The sequence below is a fragment of the Bos grunniens genome, chromosome 10 (genome assembly GCF_055505025.1).
Source record: "Bos grunniens cultivar Pamir isolate PY7600 chromosome 10, Bosgru_T2T1.0, whole genome shotgun sequence".
Taxonomy (NCBI): Eukaryota; Metazoa; Chordata; class Mammalia; order Artiodactyla; family Bovidae; genus Bos; species Bos grunniens.
This window is the reverse complement of record NC_141174.1, coordinates 18,601,968-18,618,889: the sequence shown is the minus strand read 5'-3', so window position 1 is coordinate 18,618,889 and position 16,922 is coordinate 18,601,968. Positions and strand designations below refer to the sequence as shown.

General features: G+C 37.2%; 1 protein-coding gene and 1 non-coding gene across 50 annotated transcripts in view; both read right to left on the bottom strand.

Moving 5' to 3' along the window:
* The window catches only part of NUMB (NUMB endocytic adaptor protein), a 161,808-nt gene that overhangs the window by 41,376 nt on the left and 103,510 nt on the right, over positions 1-16,922 (bottom strand). For all 49 annotated transcript variants that reach the window (XM_086319836.1, XM_086319852.1, XM_086319859.1 and 46 more), the window contains one exon: positions 15,753-15,893. In XM_086319836.1, coding sequence (XP_086175962.1) covers positions 15,753-15,878 — 126 coding nt within the window. In that variant the 5' untranslated portion in view covers positions 15,879-15,893. The remainder of the gene's footprint in view (positions 1-15,752; positions 15,894-16,922) is intronic.
* On the bottom strand, positions 7,361-7,490 carry LOC147364047 (small nucleolar RNA SNORA19). The gene has a single exon (XR_015135633.1). It is a non-coding gene; the product is annotated as a small nucleolar RNA SNORA19 (small nucleolar RNA).

Sequence of the window (16,922 nt, the reverse complement as noted above, 5' to 3'; positions counted from 1 at the left end):
GTTGGACATGACTGAAGTGACTTAGCAGAGCACGGCATCCTGTCCAACGCTCTGAATGAAATCATAAAACCAGAATAGAATGCACGGAGCACCTATCTGAGATCTCTGTAAAGAGTGTAAGATAAATCAGAGAACATCAGAATTCAAGGTATTTCTGAATTGGCAGAGAGTTTACCTTCCATGCCCCTCCCCCCTCCTTTGGTCCCTCCAGCTTGAACTTAACACAGCCAGATATCCAAAAGGGAGTGCTATGGCACAGTCAGAACTCTGGGAAAAGCACTCTATCTCTGGCTCAAGGACCAGGTATGTGAATACCTTATCCTCAAAAAGTATAGGGATCCCCATCCCTTTATTTATTTATTTTTGTTCTTTCACACCCCAATCCCCAGGAAACCCTGTGGTGGTGTCAGTGGGAGCAGCAAGGGAAACCTGCAAGAGCCACGCACCTCTCACAGACTGTGATTCCAGAAAGGTGGCGTCAACACCCCCAATCCCGACTTCTGCTTTCTTACCCTCTCCCTGAATCTCCCACCATCTGGCCCTGGATGAAGGTGAAACAGTAGCAATTCATGGGCACAATAACTAGTGCCCTAGGGAACACATGCATAGAGAGTTTAAGTAACTTGCTCAAAACCATTCAGCCAGTGAATGCTCAAACCCAAGCAGCCTGACCCACAATAGTCTTACAATGCTCATATATTGAATTTTTCATTTTTACTCCCATCTTTCCAATACTGACTGAATGCATAAAACCTACATAATTAAAATCAATTTAGGAAACTGCTAGACTTTAGGTAACAAAATACCTGAGGTATCAATCATAAAGATCATAAACTAAAGGCAAAATACTTAAATATCTAAATAATTGTAACTGCTGTAATTTTGAATAAACGTAAAACAGCAAGATTCACTTTTAAGTGAATCAAATAATATATTCAGTTATATATATTTTATATATTCATCCTCATTCTTTTTTATTATAGGTTATTACAAGATATTGAATATAGCTCCCTGTGCTATAAGTAGGTCCTTATTGGTATCTATTTTATATACAGTAGTGTGCATCTGTTAGTCCAACTCCTGATTTATCCCTTCCTTCCCCTTTCCCATTTAGTAACTGTAAGTACATTTTTTACGTCTGTTGAGTTTGTTTCTGTTTTGCAAGTTCATTTGTATCATCTTTTTTAGATTCCACATATAAGAGACATCATACATTTGTCTTTCCCTACTCTGACTTCTTCACTTAGTATAATAATCTCTAGGTCCACTCATGTTGCTGCAAATGACATTATTTCATTCTTTCTTATGGCTGAGTGATATTCCATTGTGTGTGTGTATATATACCACATCTCCTTTATCCACTCATCTGTTGATGGATACTTAGGTTGCTTCCATGTCTTGACTATTGTAAACAGAGCTGCTATGAACGCTGGTGCATGTATCTTTTATGTGTATGTGTGTGCATGTTTATGTTTTGGCTGCACCACACAGCTTGTGGGATCTTTGTTCCTCAACCAGGGATGGAACTAAGTGGAAGCGTGCAGTCTTAACTGCTGGACTGCCATAGAGGTACATGCATATATCTTCTGGAATTATAATTTTCCTCAGATATAAGCCCAGGAGTGTGATCGCTGGATCATATGGTAATTTTATTTTTAGTTTTTTTTTTTTTTTTTAAGGAAACTCCATACTTCCTTCCATATTTAAGGAAATACCATACTTCCATTGTGGCTGTACCAATTTATAATACCACCAATAGTGTAGGAGGGTTCCCTTTTCTCCAAACCCTTGTCAGCATTTATTATTTGTAGGCTTTTTGATAATGGCCCTTCTGACTGCTGTGAAGGGATACCTCTGTGTAATTCTGATTTGCATTTCTCTAATAATCAGCAATGTTGAGCATCTTTTAATGTGCCTGTTGGCCATCTGTATGTCTTCTTTGAAGTAATGTCTATTTAGGTCTTCTAGTCACCCTCTGACTGGGTTGTTTGTTTTTTGATATTACACTGTATGAAATGCTTATATATTGTGGAAATTAAGCCCCCATTGGTCATATCATTTCCAAGTATTTTCTGCCAGTCCACAGGTTGTCTTTTGTCTTTGGCCTCCTTAGCTGTACCAAAGTTTCTAAGTTTGATTAAGTCCCATTTGTTTACTTTTGTTTTTATTTCTTTTGCACTGGGAGACTGATCTAAGAGAATATCGCTAGGATTTATGTCAGAGAATGTCTTGTTTATGTTCTCTTCTAGGAGTTTTATGGTTCTCATGTCTAATATTTAAGTCTTTAGGACATTTTGAGTTTGAGTTATTTTTGTGTGTGGTGTGAGGGAGTGTTTTAACTTCACTGATTTATATGTGGCTGTCCAGCTTTCCTAACACCACTTCCTGAAAAGACTGTCTTTTCTCCAATGTATATTCTTGCCTCCTTTGTCAAAGATTAATTGACCATAGGTGTACGCATTTATTTCTGGGCTCTCTATTCTGTTCCACTGATCCATATGTCTGATTTTATGCCAATACCATGTTGTTTTAACTACTGTTAAACAACTATTACTACTGTAGCTTTGTAGTACTGTCTGAAGTTGGGAGGGGGGTCATGGTTAATGCCTCCAGCTTTGTTCTTTTTCCTCAGGATTGCCTTGGCAATTCTGGGTCTTCTCTGGTTCCACATAAGTTTTAGGAGTATGTGTTCCACTTCTGTTAAAATGTCATAGGTAATTTGATAGGAATTGCATCAAAATTCGTAGACTGCTTTGGGTAGTATGACCATTTTAACAATATTAATTCTTCCAACCCAAGAGCATGGGATATCATTTTATTTCTTGGAACTGTCTTCAATTTCCTTTATCAATGTTTTACTGTTCTCAGCATGTAAGTCTTTCACCTCTTTGGTCAGGTTTACTCCCAGGTATTTTATCTTTTTTGATGCAATTTTAAGCAGGATTTTTTTTTTTTTTTTAACTTGTTCTTTCTGCTATTTCACTGTTAGTGTAAAGAAATGGAACAGATTTCTGTATGTTAATATTGCATCCTGCACCTTGCTGAACTCATTTATCAGTTCTAAAAGGTTCTGTGTGGACTTTTTAGGGTTTTCTATATAAAGCATCATGTCATCTGCATATGATGACTATTAACCTCTTCCCTTCCAATTTGGAAAAATGAATAGAGAATTTCAAAGTGTTTCCAAAAGATTTTATTCTATCATCTTTATCAACTCAACTGGTCACATACAGGTATTTATGACAAGGGGGCGGGGAGAGGGGGAAAGGAGGGAAGACTTGATGAAAAGACTTGGTAAAAAGAAGAAAATACAAGTATCTCACATGGACTGACTCAGTCACATAATGTATTTTAGAAATGTGGAGATGGAAATCAGCCTTCTGTCTATTAGAAAAACATGCCAATTGAAAAAAGCATTATTAAAAATGTCTCTTTTCCTCTCTGAGACACTACCTCACCGAAGAACTGCAGCTGATTTATGCTTTAATGGCTAAAATATTTGACACTGCGACTTCTTTGTCTGTATGCCTTTTCCAAACTCCCTCTGAGTCAGGGACTTTTATTCACAAAAATGTAGCTTAGAAAAACTAGCGTGTAGAATTTCATTCTTGGATGAATTACGTCATTTTTCGTTTTCTTGAAAAAAAAAAAAAATTTAAAAGTAAATTATCCCTCTGCTTTCATACTGTTATCCATGAGAATTGCAGAGCTCTGATGTGAGAGACTACATAGTCAGCAGTTCTCAACATTAACAAACAGTGACAGTCATTAATTTATAAGAAGCTATAAGGCACATTATCACATACACATAGCCTATGTTATAGGCAAATAAAGGATGCAGATGTGCACAACATACATCAAACCTTGTTCAGGGGCTTTAATCAAAAAGAAGTAGCTAAATTAAAATGGACTATTTTTTATGTATAAATTTGGAGCACAATTACATTTGAACAATTGATCTAAACAAAGTATATATGGGAACTCCCCAGCATACCAGTGGTTAGGACTCCATGCTTTTACTGCTGAGCTGGGGTTCAATCCCCAGTCGCAGAACTAAGATCCTACAAGTCACTCAGCACAACCAAAAAAAAAAAAACTAAACTAAGCATATGGGTTAAATCTAATCACTTAAATTTAAAGCTTAAAATAGATTAAAATGATTGAACATTAAGTTTTACAGTGTGAAGCAGCTTTGAAATGAAACACTGAGTATGCAGAAGACTGTCACACTCAAGCTGTAAAATTGTAAGCAACAGAAAATATTTCATCTCCTGGGATAAATAGAATTTTTACAGCTAAGAGAAGTTGGTATGACCAATACATAAGTCCTCAGGCACCAAACATCTATCAAAAACTTGACTCCTTTTCAAGAGAAGATATTTAACTTGCAGTGTTTCAAAGAAAAATTAGTTAAGGAAAACACCCAAGAAATTCAGATTAAAAACTTCAACATTCAGTTGTTATCTAACCAATAACACCAAGAGCAGCAGCAAATATTTATTGTGTACTCACTATGTGCTCGGAGAAGGCGATGGCACCCCACTCCAGTACTCTTGCCTAGAAAATCCCATGGACGGAGGAGCCTGGTAGGCTGCAGTCCATGGGGTCGCTAAGAGTCGGACACGACTGAGCGACTTCACTTTCACTTTTCACTTTCATGCATTGGAGAAGGAAATGGCAACCCATTCCAGTGTTCTTGCCTGGAGAATCCCTGGGACGGGAAGCCTGGTGGACTGCCCTCTATGGGGTCGCACAGAGTCGGACACGACTGAAGCGACTTAGCAGCAGCAGCAGCACTATGTGCTAGTGGTGTGTTTTTCATATAATGTATCTACTCATTTAATTTTCACGTGTGCTAAGTCACTTCAGTCCTGTCCGACTCTTTACTACCCCATGGACTGTATCCCATCAGGTTCCTCTGTCCGTGGGATTCTCCGGCAAGAATACCGGAGTGGATTGCTGTGACCTCCTTCAGGGGATCTTCCCGACCCAGGGATTGAACCCACGTCTCTTACATCTCCTGCATTGGCAGGCGGGTTCTTTACCACGAGCACTACCTGGGAAGCCCTAACTTAATTTTCATAACCTATACTAATTCAAGTTCTCATTTTATAGATGAAAAAACTGAGGCACAGAGAGGTTAAGTAATTTCTTTTTAAATTTTTTTATTGACATATAGTTGATTTAAACTGTTTCAGGTGCAGTACAAAGTGATTCAATTTACACACACACACACACGCACACACATACATATGGGGGTTTCCTGGCCTCCCAGCTTCCCAGGTGCCACTAATGGTAAAGAATCTGCCTGCCAATACAGGTTAGATGTAAGAGATGCCGGTTTGATCCCTGGGTCAGCAAGATCCCCAGGAAGAGGGCATGGCAACCCACTCTAGTATTCTTGCCTGGAGAAGCCCATAGAGCCTGGCGGGCTGCAGTCCATGGGGTCACACAGAGTCGGACACAACTGAAATGACTTAGTGCGTGCACGTGCACGCATACACATCACACACACATAGACTCTTTTTCAGATTCTTCTCCCTCATAGGTTATTACAAAATACTTAGCATAGTTCTCTGTGCTATACAGCAGGTCCTTGTTGGTTAACTTTTTTATATTAATATATAGTAGTGTATATATGTCAATCCCAAACTCCTAATTTATCCTGGACCCACTTTCCCCTTTGGTAACTGTAAATTTGTTACCTATATCTGTGCTTCTACTTCTGTTTGATACATAAGTTCATTAAAAAAAAAATTTGTTTTTAAAGATTCCATATATAAGCAATATAATGTTATTTGTCTTTTTCTTTCTGGCTTACTTAGTGTGATAATCTCCAGGTCCATCCATGTTGCTGCCAATGGCTTTATTTCATTCTTTATTTATTTATGGCTGTGCTGGGTCTTCATTGCTGTGCACGGGCTTTCTTCAGTTGCAGTGAGTGGGTGCTACTCTTCACTGAAGTGCAAGGGCTTCTCATCGCAGTGGCTTCTCTTGCTGAGGAACACAGGCTCCATGCTTGCAGGCTTCAGATGTTACAGCACATAGGCTTCAGAAGTGGTGGCATACAGGCTGAGTTGCTCCAAGGCATTTGGGCTCTTCCTGGATCAGGGATTGAACCTGTGCCTCCTACACTGGCAGGCGGATTCTTATCCATTATGTCAACAGGTAATTTCTCTTTCTTTCTTTCTTTTTAATTTGGCTGCACCAGGTCTTACTTGCAGCACATGAACTCTTATTTGTGGCACGTGGGATCTAGTTCCTTGACAAGGGATCAAACCTAGGCCCCTTGCATTGGGAATGTGGAGTCTTAGCCAATGGGCCAACCAGGGAAGTCCCTATTTCATTCTTTTTTATGGCTAATATTCCATTGTATATACATACCACATCTTCTTTATCCATTCATCAAAGGGTAAGTAATTTTTAAGAGAGATCACACAATTAATAATAACTGGCATAGATCAAACACAAATTCAGGTAGTTTGGCTTAAAAATGTACACTTTTACAAAAGCCTAGATGCCTCTCCAGGATTTTATAACAGAGCCACTGAAGCACAGGAAGCAGGAAAGTGACATAACTATATTTACAATTTAGAAAGATCACTACTGCTGCTGCTAAGTCGCTTCAGTCGTGTCCGACTCTGTGCGACCCCATAGACGGCAGCCCACCAGGCTCCCCCGTCCCTACTATGCACTAAGACAATAGTTTGGAAGGAAAACAAGATCAAAAGCAAAAAAAAAAAGGTCAAGAGCTCTTATAATGGTCTGAGGGAGAAAACAAAGATGAGGACTTGATTAAAGCAGTGGCAGCAGGAAAAAATAACACAAAATGAGAGGACAGTGAAGATCATATACGATATAGTGACTGTGGCTGACATTGTTAGCTGCTTACATGACAGTCATCCTTTCAACTGGTTTCCCTGCAAGAAGAGCTTGCCTCCTTGGTACAGGCTGAAAATACCAAATATTTGTTTTCTTGACTTTCAACTATAGATTTGACTTGATTCCATCTTAGCCAATGGAAAGTAATGGGAAGTCTCCATGTATCTGTCTGTAAAGAGCCGTCCCATTCTGATACAAAATGCATTTGTTCCCTTGGTCTTTACCGTTTGATAATAATGAGCGAGGACATAATTCTGTTTATTAACAGTATCTTTTTTTAATTAGCAGATAGAGTTGTAAGACAAGCTTTGAAACCTACTTTAATTACTGTTCTAATATTATTACACTTTCATAGGCACTAGTATATTTAAAAACACATGGCAGAGATCAAACCAGCTGGAGCTTCATTTGACTAATGTCTAGTAACTGCATTTCTTTTTTTTTTTTTACTTTTTTTTACTTTTTTACTTTTTTTACTGTTTGTCTGAAGGAGACTGGCAGTATTACTATTTAGTTATACTGCTAATTAGCCTTCAATTATTTGTATAGCACAGAAGAAATAACACTGCTCACATACAAGAGAGAAAGCAGGTCAATGACATGTGCACTGCATTTCTATTTCGAGTAATTGCATAGTCTGTATTGCTTGTTCTCTAGAGTAGCTATGCCAGTCTTCAAAATCTAATTCTATAATCTCTCTCTCCGCTCTTCTACACATGCCTTCACTTTTTATTTCTTTGAGAAAATATATCTTTAGAATAGAATCTCATCAATTTCGGGCCACCAACACCATAAATTAAAGTGCATTTGCCCTGTTTTCCACCTTTGCTACTATTATAGAAGCAGCATCCTTCCTCCACTCTAGAACTAATCCACTCTCTCCATGCTTCTTTGTGGAGACCTTTATGCTCAGGTCTCTACTATTTTAAAAACAAAATTCAACACGAAATCAAGCCACTGGTGATTTACACACTTTAAATCAGTAAACTTCACTTTATGCAAATTATATCTAATAAATCTGTTTTTAAAAAATCAAAACAAAATATACACATAGTTTTTCAACTTCACACTCCTTTTGTTACTCTGCCTTTCTAGTCTCCTTTGAAGACACATTTCCTGAAAAACAAAATTTAACTGCCTTACTGAGGTATAACTGACATACAACAAAATACACACTTTTAAAGTACACAATCTGCTGAGTTTTTTAATCAAATATATAACTGAGAAACCATCATCATAATCAGCCATTATCACCAAAAGTTTTCTTCTACCTCTTGCAATACTTCCCCCCCTTTAACCCTTCTCCCATCACATAAACTTGTCTGACAAACTTCTGGGATTAGTAATCTCTAGATTTGTTATCTCCTTATTTTGCATCCGTCCACTCAACATAGATTCCATCCCCATGACTCCACTCTAAATCACCAACACCTTCAAACATTTAATCTAATGAAGTTTCATTTCTTACTTGATTTCTTTACAGCATTTTTCTTCCTTGAAAATCTTGGTGTCTGAGACTACATTATCCTGGTTTCTTGTCTCTCTGGCTATTCATTCTTATTTTCCTTTGAAGATACTCATTTATACTGCCTGTCCTTTCTATATTTGTCCCAGGCCACCTTCTCTTCTCACTTAGGCAATCTCACTGACACATGATTCTAATGATGATTTATATATAGCTATATATATATTATTTGAGGATTCCATATTTCCAAACTCACCTACTCACTAAAATTTGTAACCTCAAAATCAAAGCTCATGGTGCTTTTGGTCAGCGGGGATATGCACGTGCAACTCTCATATGTACCTCAAAAGCAACTCATCTCTATCCCCAAATATGGTCTCCCTCAGTGAGCATGCCCACCACCCTACTAGCTGCCTACATGGGAAACTTTTCATACCAATCCAATACTAGTTTAGAATTCATGGTTTCTAAGGCAAGCCCAGATATCATTTGCCCAGTATGACTGAGAAAATGCATCTATCTCTAGGTTATAGGGGAAAAAATTTCAGGTTTTGATTCTACCCTAGGTCACCTGCATGTAAGTGTGTGGGATAGGGTGGGATGAGATGCGTTGGAAGGAAGGCAGGTAAGGGAGGCACACACAGCAGAGAAGATGAACATCTTGAAAGGATTTCAAAAGACCATTTGGAAAAGACCAAACAAAAACACTCTAAATAAGCTGCCCTAGATATTGTGTATGCATGTTAAGTTGCTTCAGTCGTGTAAGACTCTCTGTGACCTTAAGGACCGTAACCTGCCAGGCTCCTCTGTCCATGGGATTTCCCAGGCAAGAATACTGGAGAGGGTTGGCATTTCCTCCTCCAGGGGGTCTTCCCAACCCAAGGATTGAACCCACGTCTCTTATGTCTCCTGCACTGGCAGTCAGGTTATTTACCACTAGCACCACTTGGGAAGTCCTTCTAAGATATAAATTTTATATCTTCTGTGCTTACCTCTAAAATACATCCCAACCAGCAATTTCTTACCACAAATGAGAACTACACAGAAAGATACTGAGCCTATTTATCCTACATAAAATACTTTAAAGCTAATGTATTTTGTAGCCAATTAAAAGTGCTTCAATTAACTTTACTATAATTATTTTAACCTCTCAGAATCCTATGAATGAGGTTTAAATATATATATATATGTGCTAATTATAAATATGATACATATTCATGATAAAAAAAATGCCACTAATTCCAAAGGACATATATTCAAAAGTGAACAAATCACCAATTCTTTACTATCAGAGTTCGGAATTACCTGTGTTGTCTTCTTACAGATATTTCTTACATATATGTGAGCATATACATATTTTCTTTTCTTAAAATTAATTATTTATTTATTTTTGGCTGCACTGGGTTTTAGTTGCAGCACGTGGGTTCTCTAGTTGTGGCAAATGGTCTTAGTTACCCCACGGCATGTGGGATCCTCGTTACTCAACCAGTGATCCAACCCACATCCCCCGCATTGGAAGGTGGATTCTTAACCACTGGACCACCAAGAAGTTTTAATTTTTTTTCTGTTTAACTATAAATAGAATCATTCCATATAAACTGTTCTGTACCTTGCCTTTATCACTTAATGATACCCTAAAATATTCTGCATAAGCACATGCAGAGAACTTTCTTTCAGTATTTCCTTCCAAGGAGCAAGCATCTTTTAATTTTATGGCTGCAGTCACCATCTGCAGTGATTTTGGAGCCCCCAAAATAAAGTCTCTCACTGTTTCCCCATCTATTTGCCATGAAGTGATGGGATGCCATGATTTTTGTTCCCTGAATGTTGAGTTTTAAGCCAACTTTTTCACTCTCCTCTTTCACTTTCATCAAGAGGCTCTTTAGTTCTTCTTCACTTTCTGCCATAAGGGTGGTATCATCTGCCTATTGATATTTCTCCCGGCAAACTTGATTCTAGCTTGTGCCTCATCCAGCCCTGCATTTCACATGATATATTCTGCATATAAGTTAAATAAGCAGGGTGACAATATACATCCTTGATGTATTCCTTTTCTGCTTTGGAACCAGTCTGTTGTTTCACATCCAGTTCTAACTGTTACTTCTTGACTTGCATACAGATTTCTCAGGAGGCAGGTAAGGTGGTTTGATATTCCCATCGGTTGAAGAATTTTCCAGTTGTGATTCACACAAAGGCTTTGGAGTAATCAATAAAGCAGAAGTAGACGTTTTTCTGGAACTCTCCTGCTTTTTCGATGATCCACTGGATGTTGGCAATTTGATCTCTGGTTCCTCTGCCTTTTCTAAATCTGTTTAATAGCCATGTCAAAAAGTCTACAAATAATAAATGCTGGAAAGGGCACCAAGAAAAAGGAACCACCTTACACTGTTACTGGGAATGTAAACTGGTGCAGCCACTAAGGAGAACAGTATGGAGGTTTCTTAAAAAACTAGAATCAGAGCTACCACGTGATCCTGCAATTCCACTCCTAGGCATATATAAGGAGAAAACTATAATTCAAAAAGATACACACACCTTAATGTTCATAGCAGCACTATTTACAATAGCCAAGACACAGAAATAACCCAAGTGTCCATCGATAGGTGAATGGATAAAGAAGATGTGATATATACACAATATGGAATATTACTCAGCCATAACAGCGTTACCAAAGGGGAAAGGGGAAGGCGGGGAGAGTTAGGAGTTTGGAATAAAAATACGTACACTACTATATATAAAATACATAACAACAAGGACCTACTGTATATATAGCACAAGGAACTATATTCAGCATCTTGTAATAACCTATAATAGAAGAGAATGTAAACAAAGAATGCATAGCTGAATCACTTAGATGTACACTTGAAACCAACATAACATTGTATATCAGGTATATTTCAAAAAAACTTTTTGAAAAGAGAAAAAAAGTAAATAAAAAGCACTTATCTCAGTCTGTAATCATGTATTAGTAACACAGATATCAAATTAAAAGTCTCTCCCCCATAAGGAGACTATAAACGCCACAGAGCGAGAACTGTGTCTTATTTGCTTACCACTTAACATCTGTCTGGCACATAGCAGTTCAAAAAAATTTATAAATATGTGAAGATAGATCTACCTTATTCTTTTTTTAAGTGTCAAAGGATTCCCCTCAACAGATGTCATTTCTTTAGTCTCAGAATGATGTTTAACTGAGTTTCCACATTTTTACTATTATAAACAAATTGCTAGAATGACCACTCATGCCGGTATATATCTATAGATGTAATTCTCAAATGTAAAATTGCTAGTCAAATGAAAAGTGCATTGAAAATTTTAACTGATATTTTCCAAATTGCCCTCCCATGAGGTTGCAAAGTATCCTCCAAGCAATCAGCAATGTGTAAGAGGATCCACTTCAACATATCAGGTTGGCCAAAAAGTTCATTTGGTTTTTTTCTGTAAGACGTTAAGGAACCCAATACTTAATACTTGATTTGTATAATCAAAATGAATCCACTGTTTGGCTGGATGTGAGGCACTAAAGAAGAGTGTTAGGTTTTATGTAAGAGAGGTGGGGTTGTTTTTTTTTTAATCTTAATATCATACTAACCACTTAAAATTAAACATTAAGTTTATTATTCCTATAAAAGAAGTTTCAGCAAGTAAGTTGCACAGACAAAGCTAAGTGATTAGGAAAATGCTTCATCACTGATGGACTGTGGAAAATTTGTGTATTTTAAGAGTCATGTATTAAGTTCCCAGAGATTCTCAAAATCACTTTTCCAATCATAATGACTTTTTTTCTTTCTGAGGCTTTGGTCCATGTTTCATGCATAATACCAAGGCAGTAAAAAAGGAGAAAAATCACAATAAAAATATTCATACATAAGAATATACTAAAAATAGAGAAAAATGCTAACACTTCAAATTAAAGTTTCTTCTTCAAGATATTAACATTTTGGTGTAGTTCCTTCTATTTTTTCCTCCTCACACATCTCATAGCATATATAACTATTAATTGCTTCTTCTCACTAAACAGTGTAGCATGCACATTTATTTCTTCTATGACCTTAAATACAGATGATTCTTCTTCAGTCTCAAGTAGCAGTAACAAAAAGCACCTACAAGGCATCCCCTTCTCTAGATCTTCACTATGTTCTTAAACTCTTAAAGCTTCCATTTTCTGATGTGACAAATGAAAGCATTAGTTTAAATGAACTCAATTAAAAGTTACAAGATTAAGGATACCACTACAATACTGTAAAGTAATTAGCCTCCAATTAAAAATAAATAAATAAAAATATCTATTCAAATAGAAAAAAAAAAGATTAAGGATAAAATCCTTTTTAACTCTTCTGATTTAAGATTTTATAGAACATACCAGGCCTGTATTTAAGAAAGCAGATACTCACTTCCTTTGTTCCACAATTAGTAAGCATGTTCTGTTGAAAAAAACTTGATTCTTGATAATTCAGAATTTTTAGGTATTTCAGGATTAGTATTTTCATTAGAAGTGGTCTTATTTGTAGTGATTTCAAATTATATACCAGAAATTCTTATTTAAATATAATGAGAAGGCTTCCGGTGCAAGATGATAGAGTAGAAGGATGCGTGCTCATCTTCTCCTGTGAGAGCACCAAAATTGCAACTAGCTGTTGAACAACCATCAGCAGGAGGACACTGTAAAAAGATACTAAAAAAAGATAATCTATATCCAAAGACAAAGAAGCAGCCACAGAAAGATGGTAGGAGGGGCACAATCACAATAAAATCAAATCCCACACCCTATGGGTGGGTGACCCACAGACTACAGAACAATAATTCCAAGAAATTCTCCCACCACTGTGAAGGTTGTAAACCCCACTTAAGGCTTTACAGCCTGGGGATCTGACAAAGAGACTGGGAATCCCCAGGTAATCTGGTCTTGAGGGCAGAAAAGACTCTGATGCTGAAAGGGATTGGGGGCAGGAGGAGAAGGGGACGACAAAGGATGAGATGGCTGGATGGCATCACTGACTCAATGGACATGAGTCTGAGTCAACTCCGGGAGTTGGTGATGGACAGGGAGGCCTGGGGTGCTGTGATTCATGGGGTCGCAAAGAGTGGGACACAACTGAGCGACTGATCTGATCTGATCTGGATTTGATTATAGGATTTCCTTGATTACAGGACTTATTTTTACAGTCAACAAAAACAAGACTGGAAGCTAACTGTGGCTCAGATCATGAACTCCTTCTTGCAAAATTCAGACTTAAATTGAGGAAAGTAGGGAAAACCATTAGACCATTCAGGTATGACCTAAATCAAATCCCTTACGATTATACAATGGAAGTCACAAACAAATTCAAGGGATTAGATCTGATAGACAGACTGACGGAAGAACTATGGACTAAGGTTCATGACACTGTACAGGAGGCAGTGATCAAGACCATCCCCAAGAAAAAGAAATGCAAAAAGGCAAAATGTTTGTCTGAGGAGGCCTTACAAAGAGCTGAGAAAAGAAGAGAAGCTAAAGGCAAAGGAGAAAAGGAAAGATATACCCTTTTGAATGCAGTTCAAAAGAACAACTGGTTCCAAATTGGGAAAGGAGTACATCAAGGCTGTATATTGTCACCCTGCTTATTTAACTTATATGCAGAATACATCATGAGAAATGCTGGGCTGGATGAAGCACAAGCTGAAATCAAGGTTGCCAGGAGAAAAATCAATAATCTCAGATACGCAGATGACACCACCATTATGCCAGAAGAGCCTCTTGAGGAAAGTGAAAAAGGAGAGTGAAACAGCTGGCTTAAAACTCAACATTAAAAATACAAAGATCATGGCATGTGGTCCCATCACTTCATGGCAAACAGATGGGGGAAACAATGGGAACAGTGAGAGACTTTATCTTTCGGGCTCACAAAATCACTGAAGGTGGTGACTGCAACCATGAAATTAAAAGACGCTTACTCCTTGGAAGGAAAGTTATGACCAACCTAGACAGTATATTAAAAAGCAGAGACATTATTTTGCTGACACAGGTCCATCTAGTCAAAGCTATGGTTTTTCCAGTAGTCAGGCATGGATGTGAGAGTCTGACTATAAAGAAAGCTGAGCACTGAAGAAGTGATGCTTTTGAACTATGGTGTTGGAGAAGACTCTCAAGAGTCCCTTGGACTGCAAGGAGATCCAACCAGTCCGTCCTAAAGGAAATCAGTCCTGAGTATTCATTGGAAGGACTGATGCTGAAGTTGAAACTCCAATATTTTGGCCACCTGTGTGAAGAGCTGACTCATTTGAAAAGATCCTGACGCTGGGAAAGATTGAGGGCAGGAGGAGAAGGGGATGACAGAGGATGAGACGGTTGGATGGCATCACCGACTCAATGGAGATGAGTTTGAGTAAGCTCCAGGAGTTGGTGAGGGACAGGGAGGCCTAGCATGCTGCAGTCCATGGGGTAGCAAAGAGTTGGACACAACTGAGTGACCAAACTGAACTGATTGTGAAAACCAATAAACAAATCTTTTACTACTGTGATTATGTCACTACTACTCACTTAATACTACTGTATCATGATTCGTCAAGAGAAAAATAATAGAATTCTGTGTCACCAAAACTAGGATCTATTAGAGAAACCTTTTAAAATCACTTTTTAAAACCTAGATGCATATGAGAAGTATCTTGAAATCTTCTGAGAACTACAAATGCTTTGTATTGCTTTTTTTCTCCAGAGCTCCAGATATGTTTCTAACGAGCAGATGCGTTTAAAATCAACTGGACTATATGATGATCTTTTACTTTTACCTAGTTTGTTTCACTTTTTCTATTTCATATTCAGTGCCCACATTTCCTTTAGTTTATGTTCTCTGATTTCTTCCATCTCTTCTCTTCTTGTTGACTGTTCTTTCTCAAGCTTTTATCAAGTGTAGTAGAAAAGCTTTTATATACATATATATAAATATGTATAATATATGTATTTTAGAGAACATGAATTTTTGCCTAATTAAAAAATTATGACACTTTTGATTCCACTTGTTTGACTTAGTATAAATAGAATGCTAGATTTCTAATTAAAAAATAGATATGCAACAAGCAACAAAGGTTTACTGTATATCATAAGGAACTATAGTCAGTATCTTGTAATAACTTATGGTGGAAAATAGTTTAAAAAATAATATATGCATATTTGTATAACTGAACCACCTTGCTGTGCACCTGAAACAATGTAAGTCAATAAAGCATATATATTAAAAAAATAATAAATATAAGGAGAAAAATCATTAATTATAATCTATTTTCTTCGAATTCTATCATTGAAGCAGAATATAAAGAGATTAGCTTTTGAAGTGTTTTCTTTTAACTGTCCTAATTAATGGAATTCACATACAATAAACTGTCAGTTTTTTCCCACATCGAGATTTATAGAAACATGAGGTCTTACCTTGACTGGGAAGCTACATTTTCCAGAACGAACTCCTTCTTCATCTGTCTGCCACTGATGTGGACGACTGGCCTCTGGAACATAAACATCTTTCTTTCTCCTAAAACTCTGCCGTAGTTTATTCATTTTAATTTTTACAAGCTGTAAAAGAAATATGAAAAGGAAGTTACTACCTTCTTACATGAGTTTGGGTGAACTCCGGGAGTTGGTGATGGACAGGGAGGCCTGGCATGCCGGGATTCATGGGGTCACAAAGAGTCGGACACGACTGAGCGACTGAACTGAACTGAACTGAAACTTCTCACATATTTAAAAGTTCAGATTACGATACTAATAAAAAACTATTATCCCAAATCAAAGGTTTTGTTTTAGGGGGAAATGAGCAATTAACATACTTCCTTTTAGAGTAACCCTAAGTTCAAACAAGCAAATCATTTCACTTTTTTCAAAGACAATTATAATACTAGTTCTAGTAAAACAACAATAACCTCTTGTAGGATCTGAAGAGATGTTATTCTAAGAACTTTCAAGCACTTTAATTGTAATAAACCAATGACTATTTCTACTAATCTACCTCTCAAATCCATTTTAACTACTGAATAAAGAAATTTGTACATGTAGGCCAAATTATAAACTGCTAACAATTTCTGAAAATATTCTGAAAGCTTTTATCTTTATCAGGAAAAAATCATTCTGAAACACTGAAATTTGGGAATCTTTTTGGTTTAAACTACAGTGTTTTTGTTTTGTTACTGGAAGAGGCACTTCTCTAATGCTTTCAAAGGTACAGAAGAAATCACAAAACTACAGAGAAGGAAGACTTATCTAATAAGAAACAATAGAGCATTTAAGAGTCAATGAATAAACATAATGAATGTATCCCTTTATAGAGCAAATCTCAAAATCTGAAACCAATACCTTCAGTTTTCTGTTTAGGAGCATTGCTCATTCTTTCCATGAGGGATTTAAGCACCTCAACCAGCCTAAAAGGAGATCTTAACTTGAGAAAATGATGTGACAAAGCTATATAAAGGAAACGTCTCTGCCAGGAATGTTAAATAACAAGGGATGGAACATTAATTCCTACATAACACCAATGAAAGACTTGAAAATCAAAGCCTGCATTCAGAGGAAAATCATTTTGTATTTTACAGTGCATAATGCCACAGC